The sequence below is a fragment of the Tetrao urogallus genome, assembly GCF_951394365.1.
Source record: "Tetrao urogallus genome assembly, chromosome: 6".
Lineage (NCBI taxonomy): Eukaryota > Metazoa > Chordata > Aves > Galliformes > Phasianidae > Tetrao > Tetrao urogallus.
The window spans coordinates 44,238,132-44,264,332 of record NC_136819.1 but is presented as its reverse complement, the minus strand read 5'-3'; the positions used below and the strand labels follow the sequence as shown (position 1 = coordinate 44,264,332).

Sequence of the window (26,201 nt, the reverse complement as noted above, 5' to 3'; positions counted from 1 at the left end):
TTTAGCTTGGATTTTAATTTGTGGTTTGATCTATTCAAAGGCAATTCATCAGATGCTTACTTTCATGGTTTTTACTCCCTTTTTTCAGTTTGTAAGTAGTATTACTCTGAAGTTCTATTAATTTCTTAAGGACTTAAATCACCTTTTCCTTCACCACAAAGCATACATGTTTTGTCCATCAGTAGTAGAAGTTAATAGTGTGTTAGGAAGGCTGATGCTTTTTGCTCATTCAGTCACCCTATGGGCTGTGAACTTACAAGATCTGAATGCACTTGACTAACATTTGCATTTAATAGTTAAAGAGGCAGTATTTATTTCTAGAGGACTGCAAATAAAGATATTTTAGGAGAGTTTTGTATAGCACAATGGCCAGCTGCCAGTATGTTGTACTACAGATTTTTTGCCACAGCTATTCCTAAGGAGCATGTTGGTCTAAAAGGACACGTTGCAACTTTTGTCATGAGTCATAATAAACTACTACTTTCTCTTGAACAAGTTTTGCTTGTAGAATAGATCTCTTAAGTGTTTGCTTTAAAATAGAGAAGTGATACAAACAAGCCAAATTAGAGAAAATTGAGAGTATGGATCAATAAAAATAATTTCTGCTTTAACCCAGGTGCAAAAACAACATTCTTTCCTTCTAACCAGTTATATTATAAGGCTGTACATTTGGCCTTGGATAGTAAAGTTTAAATTTGTTTGCCTTAAAAAAGATAAGAAGAGATGTAAAACAGCATGTTTGATGGTGACAAATCACGAGATGTGTTTTCCAGAGAGCTGGAAGAATACTCTGTAAATGACATTGTCCATACTTCCCTACCTCCATATGCATACAGCATATCTCCATGTATAACCATATTGAAAGTTCAGCTAGATTAGTAATTTTTTATTGTGAAAGGTATCTAAGACACATAATTAATTTGATAGGAAAAAAAAAAATGTTGACTAAACCTGCCAATTTGTTATATTGAATGAATCATTTCAGTTGTTTTCATCCTGCAGAAGGTGCTGCCTCTTTCTGCTTTCTGTTTTTGCTTTGTTTAGCACAGTTCTCACTATGCCTCACCACTAATGTTCCTACTGGCAGCTTTGCGTGAATATGTAGTTGACAGTCACATGTTTTTTTTCCTCCTCATTCCTGCATGAGCATTGCTGTTGAAGCATTTTTTCCTTTATATAAATGCTGAAATGTTGATTGAAAACATGATAAATGTAAAATTGTTTTGCTATGTACTTTTGTGATATAAAAAGAAATCCTTTTTTGGTATTCTTGTCACTTGTTATGAATCTGTTTCATGAAAGATGTCATCCATGTTGTTTTCTTTTATTCATTCTCAGATGGCAAATTTGATGCAAATTGATGTAGTGGTAGTCATTCTACAAGTTCTGATTGAGTCTATATATTAGTTCATATCCTTTAGGCAACATGGTGAAGAATTTCTGGGGGAATGACCAAGGAAAGAACAGAAAAAGTCAAGACGCGCTTTCTGTTTACATTGTGTGACTTATAGTTGATATTTAAAAGATCAGTTTCATGCAGACTTTCCTATATTTATCTTGAGAAAAGCCTAAAGAGAAGTGAATTGAGCACTTCGGTGTTCATGGAAATTGAACTGTAGGAGTATCTTGGAAAACAAAGGGTTCCATGTGAGACTGCTTTACTTCTTGATTAAATTTTGTTTGTACAAGTCTGTTGGCAGGAAGGGTTTATGCTATTGAATTGAAACATTCACATAAACAGGTATTCACATATAGGTAGCACGTATTATGCTAGTGTGGTGAGCAGAAATTCTGTGAATTCTGGCTAAATGTTACAGGAAGCTTTTTGGTTTAGAAACATTCTGTCCCATTTTGCAATGTGCAATGTAATTGTTATTCCCTATCTCAGTCAGTAAATAATTTAAATGATGTATGCTAGATTTTGCTAAGACAATCCCTGTTTCACTATTTTCCCATTTAGTGTAAGTAAGCCTCAGGGCTTGAAAGTGAATAGATGGGATCAATTTTGGTGCTATACTTACTGATTTCACACCTTATTCTTTTGCATCCCAAAAGAGACACGCTGCTGCCTGTGGTTTTTTGTTGTTGTTGTTTTAAGGGATTTTTTTTTCTTTATTCTTAAGTGTCATGCTGTAATAGCAGGTTTAGAAGATGTCTTGGAAGATCAAGAATTTTGTGTGCTTCTAAGGTATGGTGAGGTTTCAAACAGGAGATTTCTATTGAGCATTTGAAGGAAGATACAGCTAAGTGAGTTATAGCTATTGTAGTGAAGATATGCTTGAAAATATGTACCGAGATAAGAATAATACAGGTAAGGTTGGGAAGGGAGAGAACTTATGACAAAGCCATCAGGCAGCCCAGGGAACTGCCAGCATATTGAAGCCTCAAGCACACTTTAAGCTTCACTTTTTACCTCACAAACCTCTATATATCCTCATCACTTCTAATTGAAGCTTTTAGCACACAGGAGATGATTTCAGGTGATCTTTGGTTATGTACAGAATGAAGACTCATTCACTGTCTTTTTAATACACAGAGTTAGAAATAAGTCAGATGTTGCCTAATTGTGGCAACGCTAAAGAAGCATTCATGAGTTTCTTGGTTAGAGCTATTAATATGGGTGCAGTGTACCTGAAAGATGCCTAAATTGGGCACTGTGAAACGACTGTGGTTACTTTATTTTTTTAAGTAAAATATATTTATTTTAAATATATATTTTTTTAATTATTTTATTTCAAATTCTTTATTTTATTTAACAAAAGAAAATAAAGGTGCAAAGTTGTGATAAAAGGTGAGTGACTGTTCTTATTAGACATACAAGGCTGATCTGGAAGTCAGCTGTCCTTTTGGAAACTGTATAGCCATATGCCTGATGACTTTTAACAGCTACTGCAAGGAAGATTTTTAAAGAAACAAAATAAATCACAAGCATTGGTGCTTTTGTGCTGTTTAAGGTATTTAAGTTTTTGAGGCTTTTAAATAAGACTAAAGCATGGTGGATTTCAGAGGCTGGATTTTCCAAATACCTCTGTGGAATGTTACATCATTACTTTGTATTCTGCTTAAAATATGGTTTTCAAACTTAAGCTAAAATAAATCTCTTATTTAGGATGTTGTTTAGAGATGACTTAAATTTAGCTGGTCATGCTGGATAATCTGCAATCTGAGTTTCTAAAAAGTTAAGTTACTTGGCACATGTTGAATTTTAGATTGTTAAGTGTTCACGGTGAATATATAATACATCTTTATATCAGCTGTATTAATTTAGTGAAAGCTGAGAGGTAAATATTTTTAGTGGCTTGATTGAGACTCCTGAAGCCTAATACTGGGACCTTAATCCCACCCAATTCCATCCCTCTTCCATGTGATCAGGGCTGCCTCCCACCAGATGAGGCTGCCCAGGGCTCCATCCAACCTGGCTCTGATGCCTCCAGGGGTGCAGTGTCCACAGCTTCTCTGGACAGCCTGTAACCCCTTTTCATAACAAGCCACTTTAATAACACTTTATGAAATAAATCTCATAGAAATATATATGCATATTTTTTCATTAAGAGACTTTTTTTATTCTGCTATAAAGTCCAGTTAATTACCATAGAAAATATTTGGTATCCATTCCATTTTAACTGTGGCGTAGGTGGAGATACTTTCATAGCATGGCTTCTCATAGAAATTTTATCACACTATAGTTCTTTCTATGTAGAAATTGATATGCAACAAGTTATAATAATATAGTACCATTTATCTTTTATGGTTAAATAAATACTGGATACCTAAAATGTAGCAGCACTTGTGGTCTGATTAGTAGCCAGAGTCCATGCCTTAGATTACAGAAAATGTAGGTCTTTTTTAATAATAAATTGAACACTTGCTTCTCAGAAGGAAGGGATTAGAAGATGATATCCTTTCCACCAGCAAATCACACCTTAAAAAAAAAAACAAAAAAAAACAAACTGCTAAATTGCTGAAGAGACTCCTTTGCTGTGAGTTGCACTGGAGGTGTAGCAGGTGGCAGGCTGCAGTGGCATGCATTTACAGACACGGAGGGGAGACTAGAGTATATTTATGGTACCTTTGGTTGATGCTTCTTTTCAGATATGCTCCACATGCTTCTTTAGACTTGAGTCTTTAGACTTAGACTTCCGTTTTGCCTTTCTTTGGAAGCCTTTAAGATAAGATATACAGAAACCTCAGTGAATATTCAGGGATGCAGACTACAGTGCGAATTCTCTCATTAACCAGCAGAGGAAAGCAAACTCCATAGCCAGGTACTCTTTCAGGTCTCTGGCGATTCCTTGTTCAAAACAGCCTAAGAAATACTGTTATGTCCTGTGCTGGTTTTCCCTTGTTTTTGTCAGTTTAGGGAAACATGATGTGTGCTTTTAGACAAAATTTCCCTTCCAACTAATTTGTGTACTAGAACTCCTACTTTTCTAATCTGCTGGTATCTTGTTGCACATAAGAATGCGTGCTTCATGTGGGAACCTTCTCAGAAAACCTGTGATAACAAGAGTGAAGTTTTTATTTATTGTTTAACTGTTAGTGCTGAGCTTGTGGGAGATGTGCCTTCGATCTGTACAGGATTCAGGACTTTTATTGAGTTACCTGCCATTGTTGACCATTACAGATATGTGACTGAGCGTAGAAGACTTCTTACCAGATTCAATATGGAATATTTTACTTCCATTATTTATTAACTAGGGCCTGGTCAATCTGAGATTTTGTAAGTTGTAATCATAAAACAAGAGATGCATTAAAGGTTAGATGACAAAGAGCATAGCTTAAAAAAAAACATGGTTTTGATTTGAAAAAAAAAAAAAAACTTTTTTATATCAAAACTAAGAATACTGTCAATAACTGGATATACAAAGTACCATTGTCATTAGGTAATTTCTTGTCCTAGGAGATTTTTCATTTCCAATACTTGGAAAAAGGTAATATTTGCCAGTAATGTTCTAATCTCACTTGTAAATGCCTTGTATTAAGGGAATTACCCAAAGCAACTTTAGGTATGTTCTTCCTGCAAGGGGTTTTTTACCAGAAGGCATTTCAATTCAGTCTTCCTGAATAGCTGAGGTTTACATTCAGAACAGTTTAATTGTGTATTTGTGCTGGGGTTTGTTGTGATCATCTTGTATATTTTTATTCTTTTTTTAATGCTATTATTAGTCTTAAAATAGTCATCTAATTGCACTCTATGGAAAGACATAGCAATTACTAACATCAGAGTGCATGTAGCTAACTGAAGATTACAGTGTTACGATACCATCACAAGCCTTTTTTTGGATCATAGGTTGCGATAAAAGAGACAATGAGTTTAACAGAGAATATCCAGAGCAGCAACACAAATATGTTGTCGAGTGTGATTTTAGCATAGAATCCTATGGAACAGTATAAAAGCTTTTGTAACAGGGAAAATTAACCTGCCATTTTGAAAAATTCTCCGCAATGACACATGTAAATTGAACATAAAGGGCTTTGGGGAAAAACCAGTTATGAAAAGGCTTATGATTAAATGTTTTATGCAGCATGTTTGACTTCTATTCTTTTTCTGATTTGTAATTTTTCAAAATTACTTGTACAGGTTCTATCCATGCGACTTCAATAGCAGCTTCCAGAGTGGAGCAGGCGCTGTCTGAAGTTGCTTCATCTCTGCAAAGCAGTGCCCCTAAACAAGGTCCCCTGCATCCTTGGATGACGCTAGCTCAAATATGGCTTCATGCAGGTACCATGAAAGAAAAATATTTCTTGTTCTTTCCCATCTCATTTATTGCTAACTCTGTACGTGACAGAAAAAAAAAAAAGGTAGCAGCCTTTTACTGTAAAGCAACTTGTCCACTGCAGCTGTGGCAGCTGCTCAGCTCTCTTCTTTCTGGCTTCATTGATGTGAAAGACCCAGTATTTGTCTGAATGTCCCTTGATCTCCAGTGGGTTTGTTACTGTTACACTGCTTCCAGGCTCAGGCTACAGGGTAAGTCAGTATCACAAGTGACTGCTGGATAAACTTTTAATCAGATAATGATGCCGCAGTGTATGTATTTTTACACTGTTACCAATGTTACACTATTACTGTGTATTTGTTTTGATTGATACTTGCAGCAGAAAAGTGTTACTCAGAAATCAATCAGCAGTTGTTCTTTTTATTTAATTCTGCTCTCAGACTCGAGCATTTTTCAGTGACAGAACTATTTTTTCATTATATTCACTGTATACTGTATAGCCGTGATATATTTCCTATCATGTTTACTGTGAATGGTAACCATGTGTTAAAAACACTCCAAGATATATTTCATCTTGTATATGTGTTGCTAAGCTTTCTGTCAGGAAGAGTTGTATATTATTTTCCAAAGTGCTGGAGTTCAAATCATTTGGGAATTACTTTTAGTAAGAAATACTCTTGTTTACATTCTAGATACAGTACTGCATTTCTTGGCATTTTAATTTACATGTTTTTCATTAACAATTCTTTTATGTGAAGGTCATTACAGAGCAATGGCTCCCAGTTATTAATTACTGTTTCAGGGGAAAAAAACTCCAGATGCCAACAGGAGATTGGGGAGAACAATGATAGTGATTGATAACTGACCTCATTTGGGGAGGGAATGTTCCTCCAAGGCCACACAGACTAAAAACAGGACGGGGCTTACCAAGGCATGCTGTAGTCACCTGCCTTGCATCATGGCCTTTCTGATTGTAAATATTTATAAACCAACACAGATAGCCATCTACAGTAACTCTTAGCATCTGCAATGCTGTAATCCCTAATCTTTCCACAGAGTTCATTCCATTCAGTCCACACAAATGACTGCTGCTATTTCCTCCAGAAGGGATGCTCTTTGCTGATTTCTTTGTAGTCCGCAGCTTGGTCTTCGGCTGCGTTGCACAGTTCACTTTCCTCTCTTAAAAATTCCTATCTGTGTGAGCATGGCCTGTAGGCCATAGTCTCATCCCAGCAGGAGGAAGCGTAGGTGAGAAGTGGGAGTGAAGTGTGGAGCAGAGCAAAATAAATACTAAAGATCCAGAGGAAGGACACAGCGAAGTGTAAAGAGTGCCCTAACTCTTTGTCTGTAGAGATTAATGAAAGGAAAAAAGCAAACAAGCAAAAATCAAGCAGGAAATGAAGGACAGTTGCTGTCAGTCTTCAGAGAAGTTTTCTTTCCTGTAGAAACATTCACTCAGAGTAAAGTTTATTCCAAAAAGCACCATAGAAATCAGATAAAGGTATCTTCATCTGTGTATACGGGATATTTTCATAGAAAGCTGCCATAAGATTACTTAACACCTAACCTGCAACACACATTCTTTAAATAAAAATGAAGACTTACCATTGGGAAATTGCTTGCTTTTTGAAAATCATGCCATGCTTACTGTTTGGCTTCCTGCATAGATATGTATTGTTTTACTTCTTAATGGAGAGAAAAATCTTTAATGTGCTTTTTTTCTTTCTTTTTTTCTTTTCTTTTTTTTTTTTTTAATGAGGATGTTGGGTTATAGAGACACAAAGAAGTTATACCTGAATAGCAGGTATGACAAGATAAGTTTTAGAGGCATGTATTTACCTGAAATATTATATACAATGGGGAGGGAGAGAAAATATTTTTTCATATTGATATAAACTGTCATTCCAGTTGTCATGAGTATAAATGAATGTGGCATTCAGTCTGAAGAAGTTGATTTTGCAGACAGTAACTGGCTTTAGATTTCTCATCTTGTGTTTACAAATGAACTCTTTCAGCCTTTCATCTCTGGGCAGACAATGTAAAAGCAGAGGTTCAGACTTATTTTGAATATGAAAGCAAAACAAAACTTTTGCATTTAGTACATTCTTCAGTGTAATGATATTAGAAACAGATCCGACCCTAAATTACCAATGGCTGTGATGGTTGCTCTGAGAAATGTGTCAAGACTGAACTCAGCAATGCTTGGAGCTTGACTGAAAAGTAGATTGTTTTGCCAGTAAAATAGAAGCATAATGATGGAAGGGTTTGAGCTCAGAGGGGCTTGAGGACATTCTCTGAGTGTAGAGAGCAGATGCTGAGAAGTGGAACGTCAGCCTTGGCATCTGGTTTCTCGTCAAACTGTTTCTCTTCTCTGAAATTTTCCTGTGGAGTCACCTGGCACTGTCAGTTTTCTGCAACTGATTTATTTGAAATTACCATGTTGTTCTGTAACTTTTTTCTCAGCTTGAAGTAATTTCTATTTTAAATAAACTGCTCTGTATTTTAAGGCATGTACTTTGTCTTGTATACATCACATGAAATTATCCTGAAAGAAACAGCTCCGGATGCAGAAATTTCTCAGATTAACTCTTATGCTTAACAGCTAGCCAGAAGTTCCACATTCTATTCATTCTTTCATAGTTTTCCAATGCTCCCTAGGATTTAAGGTACTGTATAGGAGAAGGCCAGTGTATAGTCTGGCAGAATCATAGCAGCATAACATGAAGTACCTTTGTACAGAAGGGAATTATTTAAATAATTACATTTTAGGGAGACTTTTTAATAATTGTCAAGTTACTGTGCTATATTGCAGAACAGTATCTTTATAAGCAGTGTTGTAACCTGCACTGGCTAGTGTGAAAAGCCCGAGTTGCTTCCCTACTTGTATCCTCTCAAGGAACACAAAGTTCCAATTGCAGTCCGTTAAATTAGCCAAACAATGCGTATTTTTTACTTTTCAGTTGTTGTGGTAGCAGATAAAAATGACTTAAGTAGATGATTAATTTCTGCATGTTATTTGCTGATTTTTATAGCTTTTACTCAGCACCTTTTATAGACTGTTCCAGTAGGTCTCTGTGCATGCCTTGTGTTATGCTTCTGCTTCCATCTCCCTTACCTTACAACTGAAAGTATGAACCACAGATCTCATAAGTGCTCATAAGTGCTTTCAGGGTGGTGTTGAATAAGCTGCTTGTTGTTGTTTTGTTTTTGTGGGTTTTTTTGTCTTAAATCAATCACAACATATAAATTACATTTTTCCTAACAGTATTTTCATTGGCAAGTTGGGAGTGTTTATTTTAAAGTGTTTCAAGTCTGATACTGGAGAAGAAACAATAAAACAAGGAGAGGCCAAGTGGATTGCACTACAATAATATAGTGTATTCTATTCCCACTAAAATCTTGTTCATTTTGTAGTAATACTGACAGGCAGATTTTGGAAAAGCACTTCAGAAATGAACCACTTAGAGCTTTAAATATATATACAGATATATACATAAGTATATATAAAACAAAAACAAATAACAACAGTGAAACAACCTCACAGTAGAATTCACATTTTATTCTCAGATTATGGCAACAACTTCAATTTTGGAGTCTACCAACAGTTAGAATAGTAAAATCCAAGGAAAAATGGATTTCTCCCAGCATTAGCTTTTGATTTCCAAATTTTATATCTTCATTATCTTCCAGATTTGCTATTTTCCAGTTATGTAGTGCCATCTCTGACTAAATCTGGTTCCATTTCTGGATCTGCAGTTTTGTGTGTTAGTTATTCAGAGTAGTTGAGAGATTTTTCCATGAAAAAGAATTTTATTAAATTGCTTTTGAAAATGCACTGCATTCATCCATATGTCCACGTGGGTATACTATTTATGCTAGGTAGAATGCGTTCTGCGAAATCACTGAGTCATCCAAGCAACAAAAAAAGAGTGCTCTTGTAGTAAAAATGTCTCTTCTTCATCACCAGGATCAGGTCTCCAAGTGAAAAGCAGTAATTATTCCAGCAACTCTACAGATATCAGTGAGAAGCAAGGAAATGAATAGGACTTTTAATCTAATACTGCAAGTCTGTTTCTTGTCATTGTTATAAATGGGTTATGATTTTAAATATTAACAAATAGAAATATGTATGTATGCTGATGTTAGCAAGAGATAAAAATATAAACATATCGCATGGAGTTGATACACTGTACTGTACTGAAGTTGACTAATAACAGATACCAACTAGCAAATCTGTTTGATGCAAAAGTTATCTCAGAAGGAAGCTCCTTCAAAGGCAGACCAGCGTCAACCCCAGCCAGAGGTTCACCTCAACTCAAAATCCACTCCTGTGGTGTGAGATACTGATCTCACAGCCTTTAACCCAAGAGGGACACCCTACACTGGGTAGTGAAAGAAGTGTGTCCTGAACAGGGGGAGCTGGCCTCACTGTTCTAATGAGTATTTTCATTTAATTCTTAATATCTAAGACTTCTTTTGTACAATGTGATACAATAGAATGCAGTCATACAATTTGAGGCTCGGGTTTTTTTGGGTCTGTACTACGATGGAAGAAATGTGTATCTTAACTCGGAAGCAGTCTGATTCAGACAAATGTCAAGCTATCCCATGCTTTCTTCAGGAGTGATTTATGTTAAATTAAATACACCTTTTGTATCTATGAGATTTGAACAAAGTTCTGTCAGAGTGCTGAATAAGCGTTTCACAGTTCTGCCACCTTAGCTAGGAAACATTTCTCATCAAATGCATTGTATTTCTTTAAAAAGATTTTTGCTCTGAAATAGGATGCTGAACCAGACTTGACTTATAACAATTGGTAATTGGAGCAATTGCTATTTCTTTCTTGATGGCTGATATGGAATTCAGATAAGCCCATTATTAGTACCATGTTCTTACGTTCTGTAAGGATCTCTGTAGTTTTGTGTTGGGCTTACTGTTCTTTAATTATATCAGAATACTGCAGCACTCATGCTTAAAAATAAAGTAAAAAATCACAGACTTCATTTAAAAATAACCACAAAGAGTTTAAAAAAGACCACAGAGGGTTTTCTGGTGTTTAAAGCAGCCATTTAAAACAATTTATGTAATAGTTTCTCGTAAGCTGAAAAATTTCTTGAGGAAAATGGCCTTTGCCTGTTATGAAACAATACATACAGACAAAGCACTTGTTAACTCATCTGGTCATGGTATGATGATGCAGGAATCATTCATTGGTCTTCACTTTTTCCTTCCACAGCTGAAGTCTACATAGGAATTGGGAAGCCTGCTGAGGCCACTGCATGCACCCAGGAAGCAGCTAATCTCTTCCCAATGTCTCACTATGTGCTTTACATGAGAGGTCAGGTGGCTGAACTTCGTGGAAATATTGATGAAGCCAAACGCTGGTATGAAGAGGCCTTATCTATTAGTCCTACTCATGTGAAAAGCATGCAGCGGCTGGTAAGTCTTGAGTTCGTATTGGTAGATTCTTCTGTTGCCACTAGTGATATTGGATAGGAAAACCCTAACAAACTTGGTATGGCTGCCACATAGCTTATATGAGTTGCAGATCTAATTAGAATCTATACTCTTATTATCAAAATACATGGGTCGCTCTGAAAGTGATGCCTCCTATTTATGTCCATGGAAACTACAGCAGATACAAAGAGCACAATGACACTTCTTGGTAGAACAAATTCCCAGCTATAAAAAACTACTTTTAACACAGTCACCACCAATTAGCTGTGTATTTTTGCCGGCAGTGAGCAAAAGCCTTCATGCCATTGTCATAAAAATCTGTACCAGCGGAGGTGATCTTCTGTCACCACTACTGGAACACACCACCCACTGCTTCACTATGTTTAATCCACTGTTTAATCTCCATAAACATTCAACTAGCATAAATGGATATCAGTGGGTAGAATTTTGTATAATTCTTCTGTGTGGAGGAACACCCCTTTGCTTCCTACGTGCTCCCATGTCAGATGCTGTTTTGTCAGACTGCCCCTCTGCTGCCATTGATCACATGGCAATGAAAAGTAATGGAATGTTGGTGGGAAAGTTCAGCCTCTACTGCTGCACCACCAACATTCACCTCTGACGTTATGGGCAAACATAATAGAGCATTGTTAATAATGCAATGAAGCATTACTTTTGGAGCAGCCTCATAGTTTTGAGAACAATCTTTTCTGGCTTTTTATTCTTTTCTCTGTGCATAGAGCATGAAAAGGATCTGGAGACTGTGAGTATTTACATCCTAACAGACTGCAGGAAAGAGAAATTATTTGCATCTACCTAATATTCATAGAATCGTAGATATTGGGGCCATTAGGAAATAAAAGTGGATGGTATCAGAAAAATTGGGCATTGTGGTCGAGAGGGAAGACCTGTCATTCTAATTCTAGTCTAAAAGTGGAATTCTTCACATGAGGCAATGTACACCTTCAAGCTATGTGATTTCTTAGATCTTTGAATTGTAGGAATCTATCATGTCCTCAAAAAAATGTATATCTTTAATTACAAAGGTGCCATCCCCAGTATGACTGTACATGTTTGTTTATATAATTTTATACACACTCACACATTTATTCTTACTCCACTAGGACAGTTTCTCTTTCATCCAGCAAAGCAGCATCTCTTGCTCAACGTTTTTGTTGAGTGGGATAAGCTGGTTTGTGCCTAGGCACTTGTGAATTATTCACAGAAATTTCTCATGCATCCCCAAGGGGAACATATGAGACAAAAGATCAGATAGGAAGGCAGTGCAGATGAAGTTTTTTGTTTCACTTTTTCAGCTATATATGAGCCTACTAACAAATGCTGAGAGGTTAATTTTTCTCAAGAAAGCAAAGCCTGAACCAGTCAACCTTAAACCAGTGTAGTACAGTGAAAATGAAGGCTTACATTTTTATGAGTAGCTTTTGCTCCTCTCTGAATCCACCTTGTAATAAAAAGTCTGCAAGCACTCATTACTCTATTAGCTCTGTGAGAGACTTGAGAAACGAAAAATACTGTTTTTTTTAAACTGGAATATCTTCTTATTGTCTTTTCAGTTTGGGACAAATACATGCAGTCTGGAAGAAGTCTATTCACTTAAACAAATTGAATTCTTTTTAAGCATTATCATAATTTAAAATCTTGCTTTTAAAAGCTTTTCCTGTTTCTCTAGACATTTTCTGTATTAAGATATTATTCTAAATCTATGCTGAGAGATTTATGCTGCTTAGATACAAATATTAGAGATGTACACTTTTAAAAATACCAGTTTGTGTCATTCAGTGTAGGGAGAAGTACAGGAATCTGCATTGTTCTTATCTGCTGACAATTACAAAAATATTTTGAGGAAGACATTTACACTGTTTACTGTTGCAGTGCTTGTGTGCAGTGCTACTGTTTCAGTGTACCACTTATCTTAGAGCTTAAGTTTGTTTAACAAGCTGCATTTATTTATTTATTTATTGTTTGACAAATACCAGTTATAGGTCATAATGGCTTAATTTATAAAATACGATAAGAAAGAAATGAGACGAATGGATGGTCCAGGAAGTTCTCACGTGTACCATTCACATCCAGGCCTAAATCTTCAAGTTGCATACTTGAAATAGTTAAAACTTGGATCCAGTTTTTATGATTTCTTTTTCTTCTAATTACAATTTTAGAATGATTGTCACCTGATACTTGGTTCAATTTAAATTGAGAATTTTTTGATGTTAACATGGTTCTTTGATTTGAGATACTCTGTATAGTTGGCCAGAGGAGAAAAATAATTGCTTTTTGGGAATATACACAATTTCTCCTTTTGCAGTCTCCTTTTAGTGATACATTACTCTGGCTTAGGATAATGAACTGAACTTGGGATGATAAATAAAACTTACAAGCTTTACTGTTTTCCAGTGCAACTTTCTTGATTCTAACTCTGTTTAGTCTACTGAGAAAGCTTCATCATCAACTGATAGAAGGATGCTTTAATTGATATAATCTCACTTCTGGAGTGTAGCAGGGTTCCTACAGCACACTATTCTGATTCTGGCTAGATTAATTCAGACATTGGTCCTTCTGCAGGGTGTGAGTTAAGTGCTATGTTGCTTGCTGGTTTCTCTATCCTTCCCAACGTACCCAAGAATGAAGCAATCTGAGTCACCACCTGAAACCTCAGATCTGATCAAAATTTGTCTCATAAATGAAACCATTTACTAGTTGTTAACAGATATTTATTTATTTTGTCTTCTGATTCACCTGGCTTTTTAGCTACTGTCTTTAATGTCCATTGATAGTGTTTCTGAAATTTGCAAAGCATTGATAACCTCTTTCGAAGTTTGACTTAATTCATGGAATTTTTTTTTGATCTAGTAGTCTATAAGCTAGATAAAACATCTTGAATTGGTAAGAATGGTAAGATCATCTTACAAAAGAGATCACAGTGCTTATAAAAATGAAAGTGTCAGTGAATTAGAAACAAGTTTCTAGGAAAAGAGAAATTCTAACTGGTTTAGAATAAGAAATGGAGGAGTAAGAAAAACAGGAGGGATGAGCAATGGTGTGGAAATTGAAGCTGTTAAGAGTGGGGGAAAGTGTTTCCTTGGTGAACAGTAATGATACAATGGAAGGTGTAGAAAGAGAGGTTAACTCTTGCTAATATTTGCCTTTTTAGTGAAGTGCCTAAGACATCATGACACAGAGTTGTGGGAATGTGATTCTTGTTTAGCTGTGTTATGTGCTCACTTAAACTTACTGGAAAATCGCATTGTTTGGATTATGTTACGTAAGGCATGATGTATTCTAACAGAAACCTGGCTGCAGGGGGCAGTGTGTTTGTGTTCATGCTCCTCTTTCAGTCTCTTCCAAAGTGTGCTTCCAATTCAGTCAGTTGAATAACAGGAACTAGTTATTTCAAAGGGAAATGTTGTTAAAATTCTCTTTAGTTGCTTCTGCATCTAAATTATTCCTCATACAGTTAATGTTTATATCCATATATTCATTAACTGCATTCTGTTATGCAGTTTTCATCTTGTTCTCAGATACAATTTTTTTTTTACTATTTGTCATTAATTAAAATCTTCTCAAAGCCTGGGACTATGCCAGCTTGCTATTGGACTTAAATCTAACTCTTGCAAGATGTAAAGACTGACGCAGCAACATCAGTATCACTTAAGTGTACTTAGAGTGTGGCAGCAATGCACTTGAAGAAATGCAGCCTCCTTTCCTGTTTTTAAGGGTTGTAGAAGAAACTCTCTGAAACAGAACAAAGCTGTGTTAAAAAGGTTTGAAATACTTCAGTTTTTGTTCTGGGTTTCAAACAACTCTTTATGAAACCCACTGAAATTTAAAATGTGTTAAATGATGAAACTGAAAAATGATGTTTCACGCTTCAACTGAATGTCACACATATTTGGTTGTTACCTGCCTGATTTTGGCAAAGAATTTCTTTGAGCAACTTTCTCTATTCTCCCTATCCTTTATCATCACCTCCAGATTTCTGCCTTACTGCTGCCTTCCTGCTTTTGTCACTGTTTTCCTCCCTTGTGAAAAAGGAATAAACAGACTTTTATCTCCAGTAGTCAGAGTGCTGTTGTGGAAAGTAACCCTTACTGATGACGTCTGAGAAGTCCTGAAACAGACCATCATTCAGTAGTGCCTGAAATGGCAATTAATATTTCGACTCATTGTCCAGGAAACAAATCTCTGTATCCTCTCTTGGGCTGAAAAATTCTTAGGTAAATGCAGCTTTTACATGAAATTATTTTTCTGGCACCTGTATATCATTTTAATCCCAGAATTTGTTTTCAATATTAACTAATTCATCTTGGCACTTTCCAGTTAATCCTATTAGTAGCTTAGTTTCTAAGAGCAGAAAACTGAAACAGAAGGAGAGAAATTACTTATCCAAAATTACTCATGTAGAAATTAGTTAAAAAAAAACACCTTAAAGATTATGTTCTTCACACTGTTAAAGTTCTCTTTAATTATATGTGTCAGGTCTCTTAAAGATGCCTTATGCTAACTATATGCACTTTACATCTCAATTACAAGTACGTTGTTATTATTGATTTCTATCTTGCTTTTTTTTCAACCCCAAAATACTTTGTCTGAAAGAAAGCAAGCAGCAGGTATGGATTACACATGCTTATGAGTCTGAAGGATGCTGTGCTGCCTGAAAGAAAGAAAAACTGCAGAGGATGGTAAAGATGTGAACTCAGACCCCCTTTGAAGGAATCGGGAGAGTTTAAGAACAGAAAAACAGAACACTACCACCTGAAGTATTTTTTTTTCCTTTGGGGAAATACTCTGTTCTATTAAGGACTTTTTTTGGGAAATGCTCACTGAAACATATGATTTTCAGTGTAAAGCTACTATACTATAAAAATCGTGGTTAGTCTGTATAGACTTGTCTCAAGCACATTGTGCTGGGTCCTGTGGGTAGTTTGGGTTGTAATTGATCATGATAGAGCTAAATGCTAATGCTGAATCTTAGTGTTCGTTCATCTTCTTTTTAACTGCATATTTATGCATGTAATGGTTGAAGAAGAATGAGACAAGGTTTGAAAATAGAAGAAATGATTTCTCTGTGACAAAATGATGGGAACATTTGTTTGTGGACATATTCTTTTAACAGTCTTCCAAATACTCAAGGCTTCCCTTTACATTACCACTGGTAAAAACCTATGAAACATAGCTTTTGATTTTTCCACCCTGAATTACACAGTAAATCAGCAGTAATGGAAGGAAGGTGCAAAGATCACTATCTTTCTTAACGCTCTTCAGTCATCTTACATGCATATCTAATATACACATGTATGTATACATATATTCTGTACTACAAACCTGCCTTCCTATTATTTTGAATATGTTCTACTGTCTTTACAGTGTGAAAGTCTGGTGCTGCCTGGCCATATGCCATGTTGTCTGTTGATTACCATTTTGTAAGCATTGCAAGCACCCCGTGATCCATAAAATTGGCCTTTTTTTGTGACAGCTAGTTAGTTAACAATGATGCCTTTTTGTTGTTGACAGCCTGGTATTTTTACATGCTTGGTTTCACAGCAATTTAGATACTAGAGCTTTAATGATATGTGTTTGGGTTTTTTGTTGGTGGTTTTTTTTGAAGCATACTACAGGAATGGCCAGTTGATTCCAAAATGTTGCCAGTTATGCTCTGAGTTATCTTCTCATTGCACAGATTGTTCATGTGATGTAGTTGGGGAATGTCCATATAAAAATGTCAATCGCTAAACAACACAACTGAAAAGTCTCAGTTTGGAAACTTCACAAATTAAATTTTGGAGCTTCCAGATCTATCCTGATCATTTTCTCATGGGAAGTTTCAAGGATAGCCTAACGATCTACGTTGATGTCTCAGTAGACAAAGCTATGTCAAATATTACAGCTTAACATTGTAACTTAACATATTTTTACCACAGTTTTACATGGAAGGTACCTCACTGTTTCACAGTACCCGGTAGAGATGATGAACATACCAGCAAGCTGTTAAAAACATCACAATGTAATGAAAAATTTACTTTTCAAGTTTTTCTGTTTCCATTTCCTTACCTTGCAAATATCTGATTGTTTCAAAATTATGGTCACTTGGGCTTTGTTGATATCCAGTGTAATCTTTGTTCTTTCTCCCATGCCTTTTGTTGATTTACAGATGACATAAGAGGATGGAGAAGAGATAAAAACAACAGTTTTTAACTTGTGGAAAAAAGTACCAAGTAAGACTCATAGGATAGAACTAAAATGTCAGTAGTCTCTAGATTCACTAAATATGGCCAGGAGACCTTGTGTCATTGAAGTACTAACAGCTGCTTGTGATATTTATGTTTTTTGTGTTTAAACAAAGAAAGAATAAAGTAGAAATAAGTGAAGGTCTGGAAGAATTTGAAAAAGTGTGCTACACTCTATTATCCTCTATAGTCTCTTGCATCCCTTCTCATGGGTACTTGATGGCGCCTTTTTGCATAGATCTCAGAACTGTTGTTTTTATTTTTTCTTTGCAACTGCTTTTTGGTATGAGAATTGCTTTGCAAAACACTTCTTAAATTAGGTCGTTTTGCTGAAGTATGAGCTGGGCTAATTATGGTTATTTTGCTTCCCTGGTCATTCATGTACTTATTGAATATATTAAAGTATTACTTTACGGCTGGAGCTGAGAACTTGCACAGCAAGAAGCTGCCTGGCACCTGGTACATGTGGCTCACTTGCCTTTAGTCTCTAAGGACTTCTGCTTGTAGTCAACAGCTGGCAACTAATGACATAATTTCTTATCATTTATAAATACTTTTATTTTGGGAGCAATATAGAGGATATGGAATGGGCTGGAGAGAGCAACTAAAGTCAATTTTAAAAAGTGAATAAAAAGAATTTTATTTTCCTCTTCCCAAGAAAGATTCTGTTGCAGAACTCTGTAGGTAAGATTTCACCAACTGCAGAAAAATATGCAAGATATGAAATCATTTTCACGTCTTTTCTTTTCTCAGCATTACTTTGCATACTAGTGAAATGGAATTAAATTCTACCATCAACTGTAATCTGAATGAGAGGTGTAGCACTTCTGTCAAAGCATCTGGGACTCAGCTCTTTAGTCAAGTCTCTCATTATTGTGAAACTGCATGGGAGATCGCTATAAATTTTGCTATAAATCTCTTGCAGTTCTCAGGTGCGTTTCAATGGACTGATGAAATCACCTTATGCTTTTTGCTTTACATCTATCTCTGAAAGCCTTGACTTATTTTGGCATAAGCCATAGTCAAAGCAGACTGTTCTAAAGAGAACCAAGAGATACCTAGTCAATGACGATGAACTTTTATTTCTGGCTGGGAGCTGTGACTGCTTGTCTGTAAAAATGCTTTATCTTGTACGCCTCAAGCAGAAAATGGCCCACCTTAGTACAAAACTAGAGATCTAGAAGCAACTATCCCTCAAGGAATTTTTTTGAATGTTTCCTTTTGGCCAGGGTTGTCTCAAGCAGCAGCATTGACAGATAAGTTATCTACTCTGGTAAAGAGTTTTCTCAGCAAATCCCCAGTGGTTTTTTTTTTTTTTTTTTTTTTTTTTTTTGTCTCTTTATTTCTCCTGCCCATCTCATTTTAAATTTCATTTTAAGACCTCTATTCCATTTACTGGAGTTTTATTTCCCTACCAGTCAATATTGTATTTAGTTCTGCTCATGCTTCCACAGTTTGCCCAGGTGGTGCCCTGTCCCTGGAGATGTTCAAGGTCAGGCTGTTTGGGGCTCTGAGCAACAAGATCGAGCTGGAGGTGTCCCTGTTCATTGCAGGAGAGATGGAGCAGATGACATTTAAGGATGATTTCCAACTCAAATGATTGTATGATTCCATGATTTAAAGACAAGGTGAACTTTGCACTTGGGGGAGATGTATGAAGAGTATAATATAATTTCTCCAATATTAGATTTCTTTAAATATAGATGGATTTTCTAGTAGCTATCTGATTTTAGGCAGAAATAAGAAATTGGTCTTTAAATTTAGTGCCAGAATTTTTTTGTCAGGAATTTTTTATCACAGGTAATCAAACTAATAGATAAAACAATTACTTCAGTTAGCTTTAGCTCCATGGGAAAATTTGAAGCGTATTTCATCTGACTCTAAAATTGTATTTCATTCTAAGGTTTGATCAATTTGCTTCATTATTCTTCATAACAGACTATATATTTGGGATGAGGAGAAATAAACGGTAACGGAGTAATAAATTGTTGATCAGAAAGGTGCTGTCTCCTGCTTTCTCAGTAGGGCAGACTTTGTCCAAACACTCCTTGAACTCCAGCAGCTTGGTACCATGACCATTCTTTTGTTTTGTTTTGTTTTATTTTTCATTTGCAATTCATCTCAGTAATCAAATAAACTGTTGGGCTAAGTCACCAGTGATGAACATACGCTGTGTTTTATTCTACTTTTCCCTATCACGCAAGTGCTTACCTTTCCTTCTTTAACATTTGTTCTAAGGACTTGCATGTTATTTAAGAAAACTTAAGTAATCATTTTTTTTCTGACATGCAAGTAGTAAATCACTTGTTGATAGTAAAGATGGCTCTACTATCAACTTGCTAGCCAGTTTTTTTATTTCTTTTATTTATCTTTTCTAGGATAGAGATAATTCAGTTCTCAAAATATCTGGATCTCATTCAATTTCTTGTTTGTTTGTTTCTATGTTGGCTTTAAAAAGAAAATTCCTTTTCTTCCATTTCAGAAGTCTGGATGCTTTTTTAATTTGGGTTTCTGCTGAGCACAAGGGATCTTTTTATGCTGTTGCTATGAAGTGATGCAGCATTAACATCTACACTGTTATTGCAAGCCAGTGTCTGGTAAACTGGTAACAGTGCTGTTATTAAGCATCTGGGCAAGTTTAGAGAAGTAAAATTGTACCTGGCTGCATTGAACAGCTGCAGACAGTTTGGCAACAAAGGCAGTTGGCATGGCAGATCATAAGACAATTACGGAAATCACTTTTGCTCATTAGGGTTTTTAAAAATCTAAAGCCTAGATATCTTTAAAAGGTTACAGTATTTGTATTCAAAACAGCTTTGAGTGATTAACTTACTGAGTTTAATCTGTACTTTTCTCTGAAGTCTATGTAATTTATTTCCTGTCAAGAAATGTGGAAAATGAGATTCAGAGGCTGCAACTTACCTATAAATATGATATTAGCCTTCTGATTTCTAATTCTGTACGTTACATTCATGAGACTCATGTTTAATTCTCATGCTTATTCTTTCCAATGCATTTGAATTCTGAAGAAAATTATTTTCTCCATGGGGATCTCCACTGTATCGGTTAATCTTGACAGGACAGCCTCATCGGTACTTTTGTTGAAGGGAGTCTGAGGGGGTTGTCTTTGGGTTTTTCCTTGCCAAGTGCTTAGCAGAAATTTAGGAGGATTTTCCCTTAGGATATTTAAATTTATTTTTTTGTCATAGGTGGACATTCTATTAAAATCTAGATGATCGTTTATCAGTGAAAATGATACACATATATATCATATATATATACGTGTATATATATATTTTAATAGTTACTGTCTTTGCATGCAGTTGAAGTGAAAGGGACACATGGTAGCTCCTTGATAGCCATTTCAGATCACACAGAGTCAAATGAGGCCATTGCTTCATATTCACTGCAGAACTTTTAATGGTCTTAAATAATAAATCAGTCAATTTACATCTTATGTTCCCCAACTATCCTCCTTTCTGGAAGAATTGGTGAACGTTCACTTAGATTTGCTCAGTGAATGCAATATTCCCCAAATCATTGCAGCTGAGGTGGCTGATGAAAGCAATGGGTTTGGACAGTAGACTTGGTATTATCTGTGGCATGAGCACTTTGATTCATGTTTGATCTGGTTTTGAGAGTTCAGTTAAACTTGGCACCATGTTACAGTAAAGGCTATGAACGTAAACTACTTTCATAAATCTTTTTTTTCTTATCTTACTTTATTTTTCGGTGGAAAGTTCAAAGTTCAAGACAAAACAACTTCAAACAGCACTAAACCTGAAGGCTCTTGAGGCCTGAAGGAAAAAGAATTGCTCCTTTCATTATAATGAGTTGCTAGTTTTTCTCAGATACTCTGCTTAGGTCTATGCTTTGATGTGCTCTCCTGTCTTTCAAATCAGATTCCTGCCTGTATTGGAAAAAAGAGCTGAGCTTTCTTTTGACCTCTGGGGAAACTTGGAAGATAGTATAGTCCCTAATGTGAACTTCTGAACACTTCTGAACACATATATAACCTTTGCATGTTTTCTTATGAGTGGATTCAAAGAACTAATATTGTAAATATCCTTTGGGAATTTTGTTTGTTCATGTATTTACCATTATATTACCATTATAGTCTGAGTAAGGCTTTTCAGGCCAGCTTTTTCCTATGGAAGTGTAATATCCTATGTTAGTTTGGTAGGACATAGCAAACCGTAACTGCTTCACTCTGTGATTGATGGGTGATAATCTAGAAAGAGAAGTTCTAAAGTTTCTCAAAATACTATAAATACTTATCATTGTCCAGTTTCCAAGATTGAATGTAGTTTTGTACATTCGGTTGGACTGGATGATCTTATAGGTCGTTTCCAACCTTGTGATTCTATGATTCTATGATTCTTTGACATGTATTGTTTTAAAATGCAGTTGTCAGAAACTAAAAATGCTCTCTACATAACAACATTTTATGACCTTTTTTTTTTTTTTTTTTGCTCATCTCTGAACTAAGCAGTTTTGGGTATTATGTGGGTTAGCTGTCTAACTTGGCATCATAGCATATTTAGACAAAATCATGCATTATGAGTGTTTAAAAAAAAACACCACAACAACCAACCAACCAACATGTGCGTTCATTATAGCTTCCATAGAACACGCAGTATGAAAATAATTTCAGAGCTCTAAGTCTATGCAGACAATAGTTGTGTTAAGGGGCACTTTGGAAAACTACTTGCCTTATGGCCTGGGAGATCTGACCTACTTAAAAAAAATTGCTTTTGTCTTGTTTTCCAAATTAAACTTTCTCTGCTGGACAGGGGAGTTTGCTACCTTAGAATAAGTAAATGGAAACAAAGATGAGGTTTTAGAAGTACCTACTCTCACTTAAAAACAAAGCCCTTTATTCTAAATAGGAAGCAAGTATTACTTTAAAACAGATGTTATCAAGCAGTTACAGATGCTCAAAAGATGAGCAGGCAAACCACTATCAGCTGCAGACTCATTTCAATTTCCAGTTTTTTTATGCTCTGTGCTACAACTTGTCCTGACAGCTGATGATAGCTTCTCTGGGATTCTGTCTGGATTTTAATTTATGACCATTTGAAAAAGCCATAGCCACAATGGTACTGGAACAGATGGTATTATGAGGGTCACAGACCCAAAGACTTACCAGAGAGCTATGAAATGCTGTGACACTGATGCAGTCTGTGATGATGCTTTGTCATGTTAATTGAATGCCTTGCCAGAATTTGGTAGGTTACAGTTGCCAGAAATAGCTGTTCTTGATGTAAAGTCTAAAACAGTATGATACACTGTCAGATCTATTAAAGTAATTGATGCATCAAACAAAATTTCCTTTAAAACTGTGATACGACAGTGTGAGCAGATGGTGATCTCTGTTGAAAGTAAATGATGTAGCTTTAGCCTAGGCATCCGAAGTCATCTCATTTGCTCCAGAATCAAACCTCATGCTTCCTAAAATTGTAGGAAAATCTATTAGTAGGTGCACTCTTTCTGTTGTGCGCATTAGATTTGATTTAATACAAAATTTACATCTAAATAGTTTTTGCCTAAGATAGAACCTCTGAATGTTAAACGTAAGAGCTGATAAGAAGGGTTTGTATCTCCCTGCACTCAGAGGTCACTGTACATTCCTGCATTCTCACATGCCCCACTAAAACCACACTGCTGCTGTCATTCTTATCTTTGAAAGTGGAAGCTGCCACTCTACATTTCAGTTCTTTTCTCAGTGAACATCAGCTTCCCAGTTTGCTTATTCTGATGGAATCTTAGCCTTGTGTGGGATGGCCTTTTATGTCATTCTTGTGTTCTTCCTGCCAGCTGTGCTCCAGTGAACTAGAAAAGTGGTTCAAATGGCCAAAATTCTGACACTTTTGGAATCAAGAATCAAGTGTGATTCAGCAGCCTGTCAGCTGGTACTGGCAAACCAAAGGGAAGGAGAAACAGCATTTGGAATTACACTCATTTTCTCAGCAGATTTAGGCCTTGTGCATTAACTTATCACACAGTTTAGAAAATGGATTAAGAGCTGTGAACTTACAGCAGCATATGATTTAAAGTGCTGTGTCAATCAGTGCAGTGATGAAAAACCATTCTTAAAAAGTCCAGAACCACATTAAGCTCTTTTTGTCTGAGTCTTTAGTGGGAATGTGGTATTTATCATGGATGACAAAAGCAAACCTAGTAACATGGAAATGGTGGTAAGAGTCCACTTGCTGGTGGAGGAGTATGGAGGATCCAGCCCGAGTTCTGGCAGAACTTGGAAGGGAAGTGAAGTAAGTAAGATGTCTAGCAAGAGTTGATGAAACTTAAGCTACAAAAAGACTGTAGGACAGTCGATGTAATACCTGTACTGGGGAAGAGCAGTTACAGGGGAAAAGTCTCAGTTTGATGAAAAGTGAGACCTGGAGAACCTCCAGACCTTGGATAACAGAAATATGATGTTGCTAACAAATATAAAATGCAAGAGCAAGGCTGGAGCCTCTGCCTGTGGGATTGGGGCTGTTGGCTGATCTGAGCTGTTGATGAGTTGCTAAGCCACTACAAGACATCATGTTCTCTGCTCTCACCATGAATTCTGTGAGGCTACAGATTTCTTCTTCCATTAGGGAAGGAAGGTGATGTTTGTGCTCCACAGGTTACCACATGATCCCAAATACGCAGTAAAAACAGCAAAAAAAATCCAGTAGAAGTACCTGAGACTGACCAATAGGGCAAGTGTACTATCAGTGTGAGCTGAAGTGTGGATTCCTCCCAGGTTTCCTCCCAGGCTAGCTCTATCCTTATTTTTTAAGAAGTGACATGGCTGGATGAAAAAATGGGTCTGTAGCTTCGTATCAGACTTGTTCTTATCCACAATGAGCATTCAGGTGACTGAACTGCAGCTGTGGAAAATATCTGAAGATTTTCTGAGAGATGTGGCAACAGGATTAAACTGAAAATATTTTGTTAGCAAGTTCTATGCAAACAGTGAACAATGATCCGCAAAAAGACAGATGTGAGAAAATTGAATCGATTTACATGCACTCCAAAGATGACAGGTAGGTCGCATTAAACAGTAGTCACCTTGTTTTCCTCCAAGCCAGAATTAGAAAAGGCTAAGTTGCTGAAATGTGCTGCTATTTTAAACATTTTTGTTTTACTGGTTTTTTTTTCTCCTTGAGATTTCTCTCTAAAAATTACACAAAATTTTTTTCCTACCTTTTTGGAAAATAATGTCATAAAGCATATGCAACTTTTTGAGGTTTTATGAAAGGTCAGTATGCAAAGAGGTGTTTTGCTTTTTTTCTAAGTGATAAAGGCCTTATGTTAGCCAGTGATTGCAGGTTGACTCCTATGATCGCTGCCTGATTGTGCACAGATGAGAGGATGTATGGCTTCCGTTGGTACTGAAACATCCATCCCTTATGGATGGAGCTGCTGGTAGCTGTTCTGTCAGACTGACAGTTTGGTGGTTTACCACCTACTACTGCTGTCCTTTATTGAACAGTCTGAGGATGAGAAAGTGAATGAATGCCCTCAGATGCTGGAAGCCTCTTTGCAAAACGCCAGTCTCTCTTCATTGCAGTGCATTGGCCTGAGGAGCAGATGGCAGCTCAGCATTTGCTTTGGTGTGGGCAAATGCTGTTGCCTGGGGATGTTGTTGGAACTCTCACAGTCTCTCTTCCTAGGCCAAAGTGCGAAACTCTTCCCAGTGTCACTTGGCTTGGTGAAGAACTCTGCTTTATTAGAATTAACCTTTTGTTCTTGGAGATGATTGCAATACCAGTCTAGTATGTGCTGCTATGGTGTCGTAACACTTCTGAAACAATGACTGTAGCCATAGCTTAGCTACAACAAATGCACGTACATATGCAAAAGTCTCTGGCTAAGGGTAAGAGAAAAAAATGTCAATTATGCATTTAAATCTTTACATTTCTATTTGTATTTTATTTTAATAATAAAAGGATTCGTCATCTTTTATACTGCAGTTCTGACTCAATAGTTAATGCAGTATTTGTCAGAATATTTGAGAGAATTATGCATGCATCAATGCAAAAATACTCTGGAAAAGTTTAATTCACTTCTAATGACCTTTCCATAGTCCCAAAAATTCAGATTAGTGTCGGTTTCTGTAGTATTAAATGTATACAGAAATAGCCTTGAAAATAGTTATATTTTAGGTAATGATTTCCAAAGTTACTGATTTGAAATATTCTAACAATTCTCTTAATTATAAATTTTAACCACTGAACCTCATATTGGATTTAAAACTGTTTGGTTTTTTTTCTTTGATACACCAGACTTTAGATTGTGTTCAGTTTTTCTAATTGCTACTTACACAAGCTACATACCACCTGTAGGTTCATTGTGATTTTATAGAAAATCTTTCATTAATGAAGAGCAATACAGCTTCTAAAATATTAGTTTGCTATTTGTTAATATTTCTTCTTTAATGGTATCAATGGTTGGCCAGTATCAAGAAATACAGGTTCTTCTGTCCATTGCATATAATTTTGCATGGGTAACAAGTTTTCAAAAGCAGGAATGTCAAATGTAAAATAAAATCTACTGTTTAGACAGTGGAGTAAGGAAACAATTCACAGTATCCTCAGGTCCTTTAAAATATAAAGCTTTTGCTCAAGTCTTTGAATATGGACTCAGCAATCTGAATCTCAGGTTCCTCCCTTCCATAATCTTGGTCTGAGCTTTTTTCTCAGTCTGTTCTGCATTTGTATCATTTTTGGATGATTTGTTCATTTGCTTTTCCTCTTTCTACAATTGAAAACACTTCTATCTTAGCCCT

The 26,201-nt window shown here is 36.1% G+C and overlaps 1 protein-coding gene across 3 annotated transcripts in view; it reads left to right on the top strand.

The window, feature by feature from the left end:
• Positions 1–26,201, top strand: part of TTC7B (tetratricopeptide repeat domain 7B) — a gene marked incomplete at both ends in the record, with an annotated part of 122,961 nt that overhangs the window by 87,945 nt on the left and 8,815 nt on the right. For 2 of the 3 annotated variants that reach the window (XM_079536813.1, XM_079536815.1), the window contains 3 exons: positions 41–91; positions 5,582–5,722; positions 10,954–11,156. In XM_079536813.1, coding sequence (XP_079392939.1) covers positions 41–91; positions 5,582–5,722; positions 10,954–11,156 — 395 coding nt within the window. The remainder of the gene's footprint in view (positions 1–40; positions 92–5,581; positions 5,723–10,953; positions 11,157–26,201) is intronic. The other variant, XM_079536814.1, reaches the window with a different exon arrangement.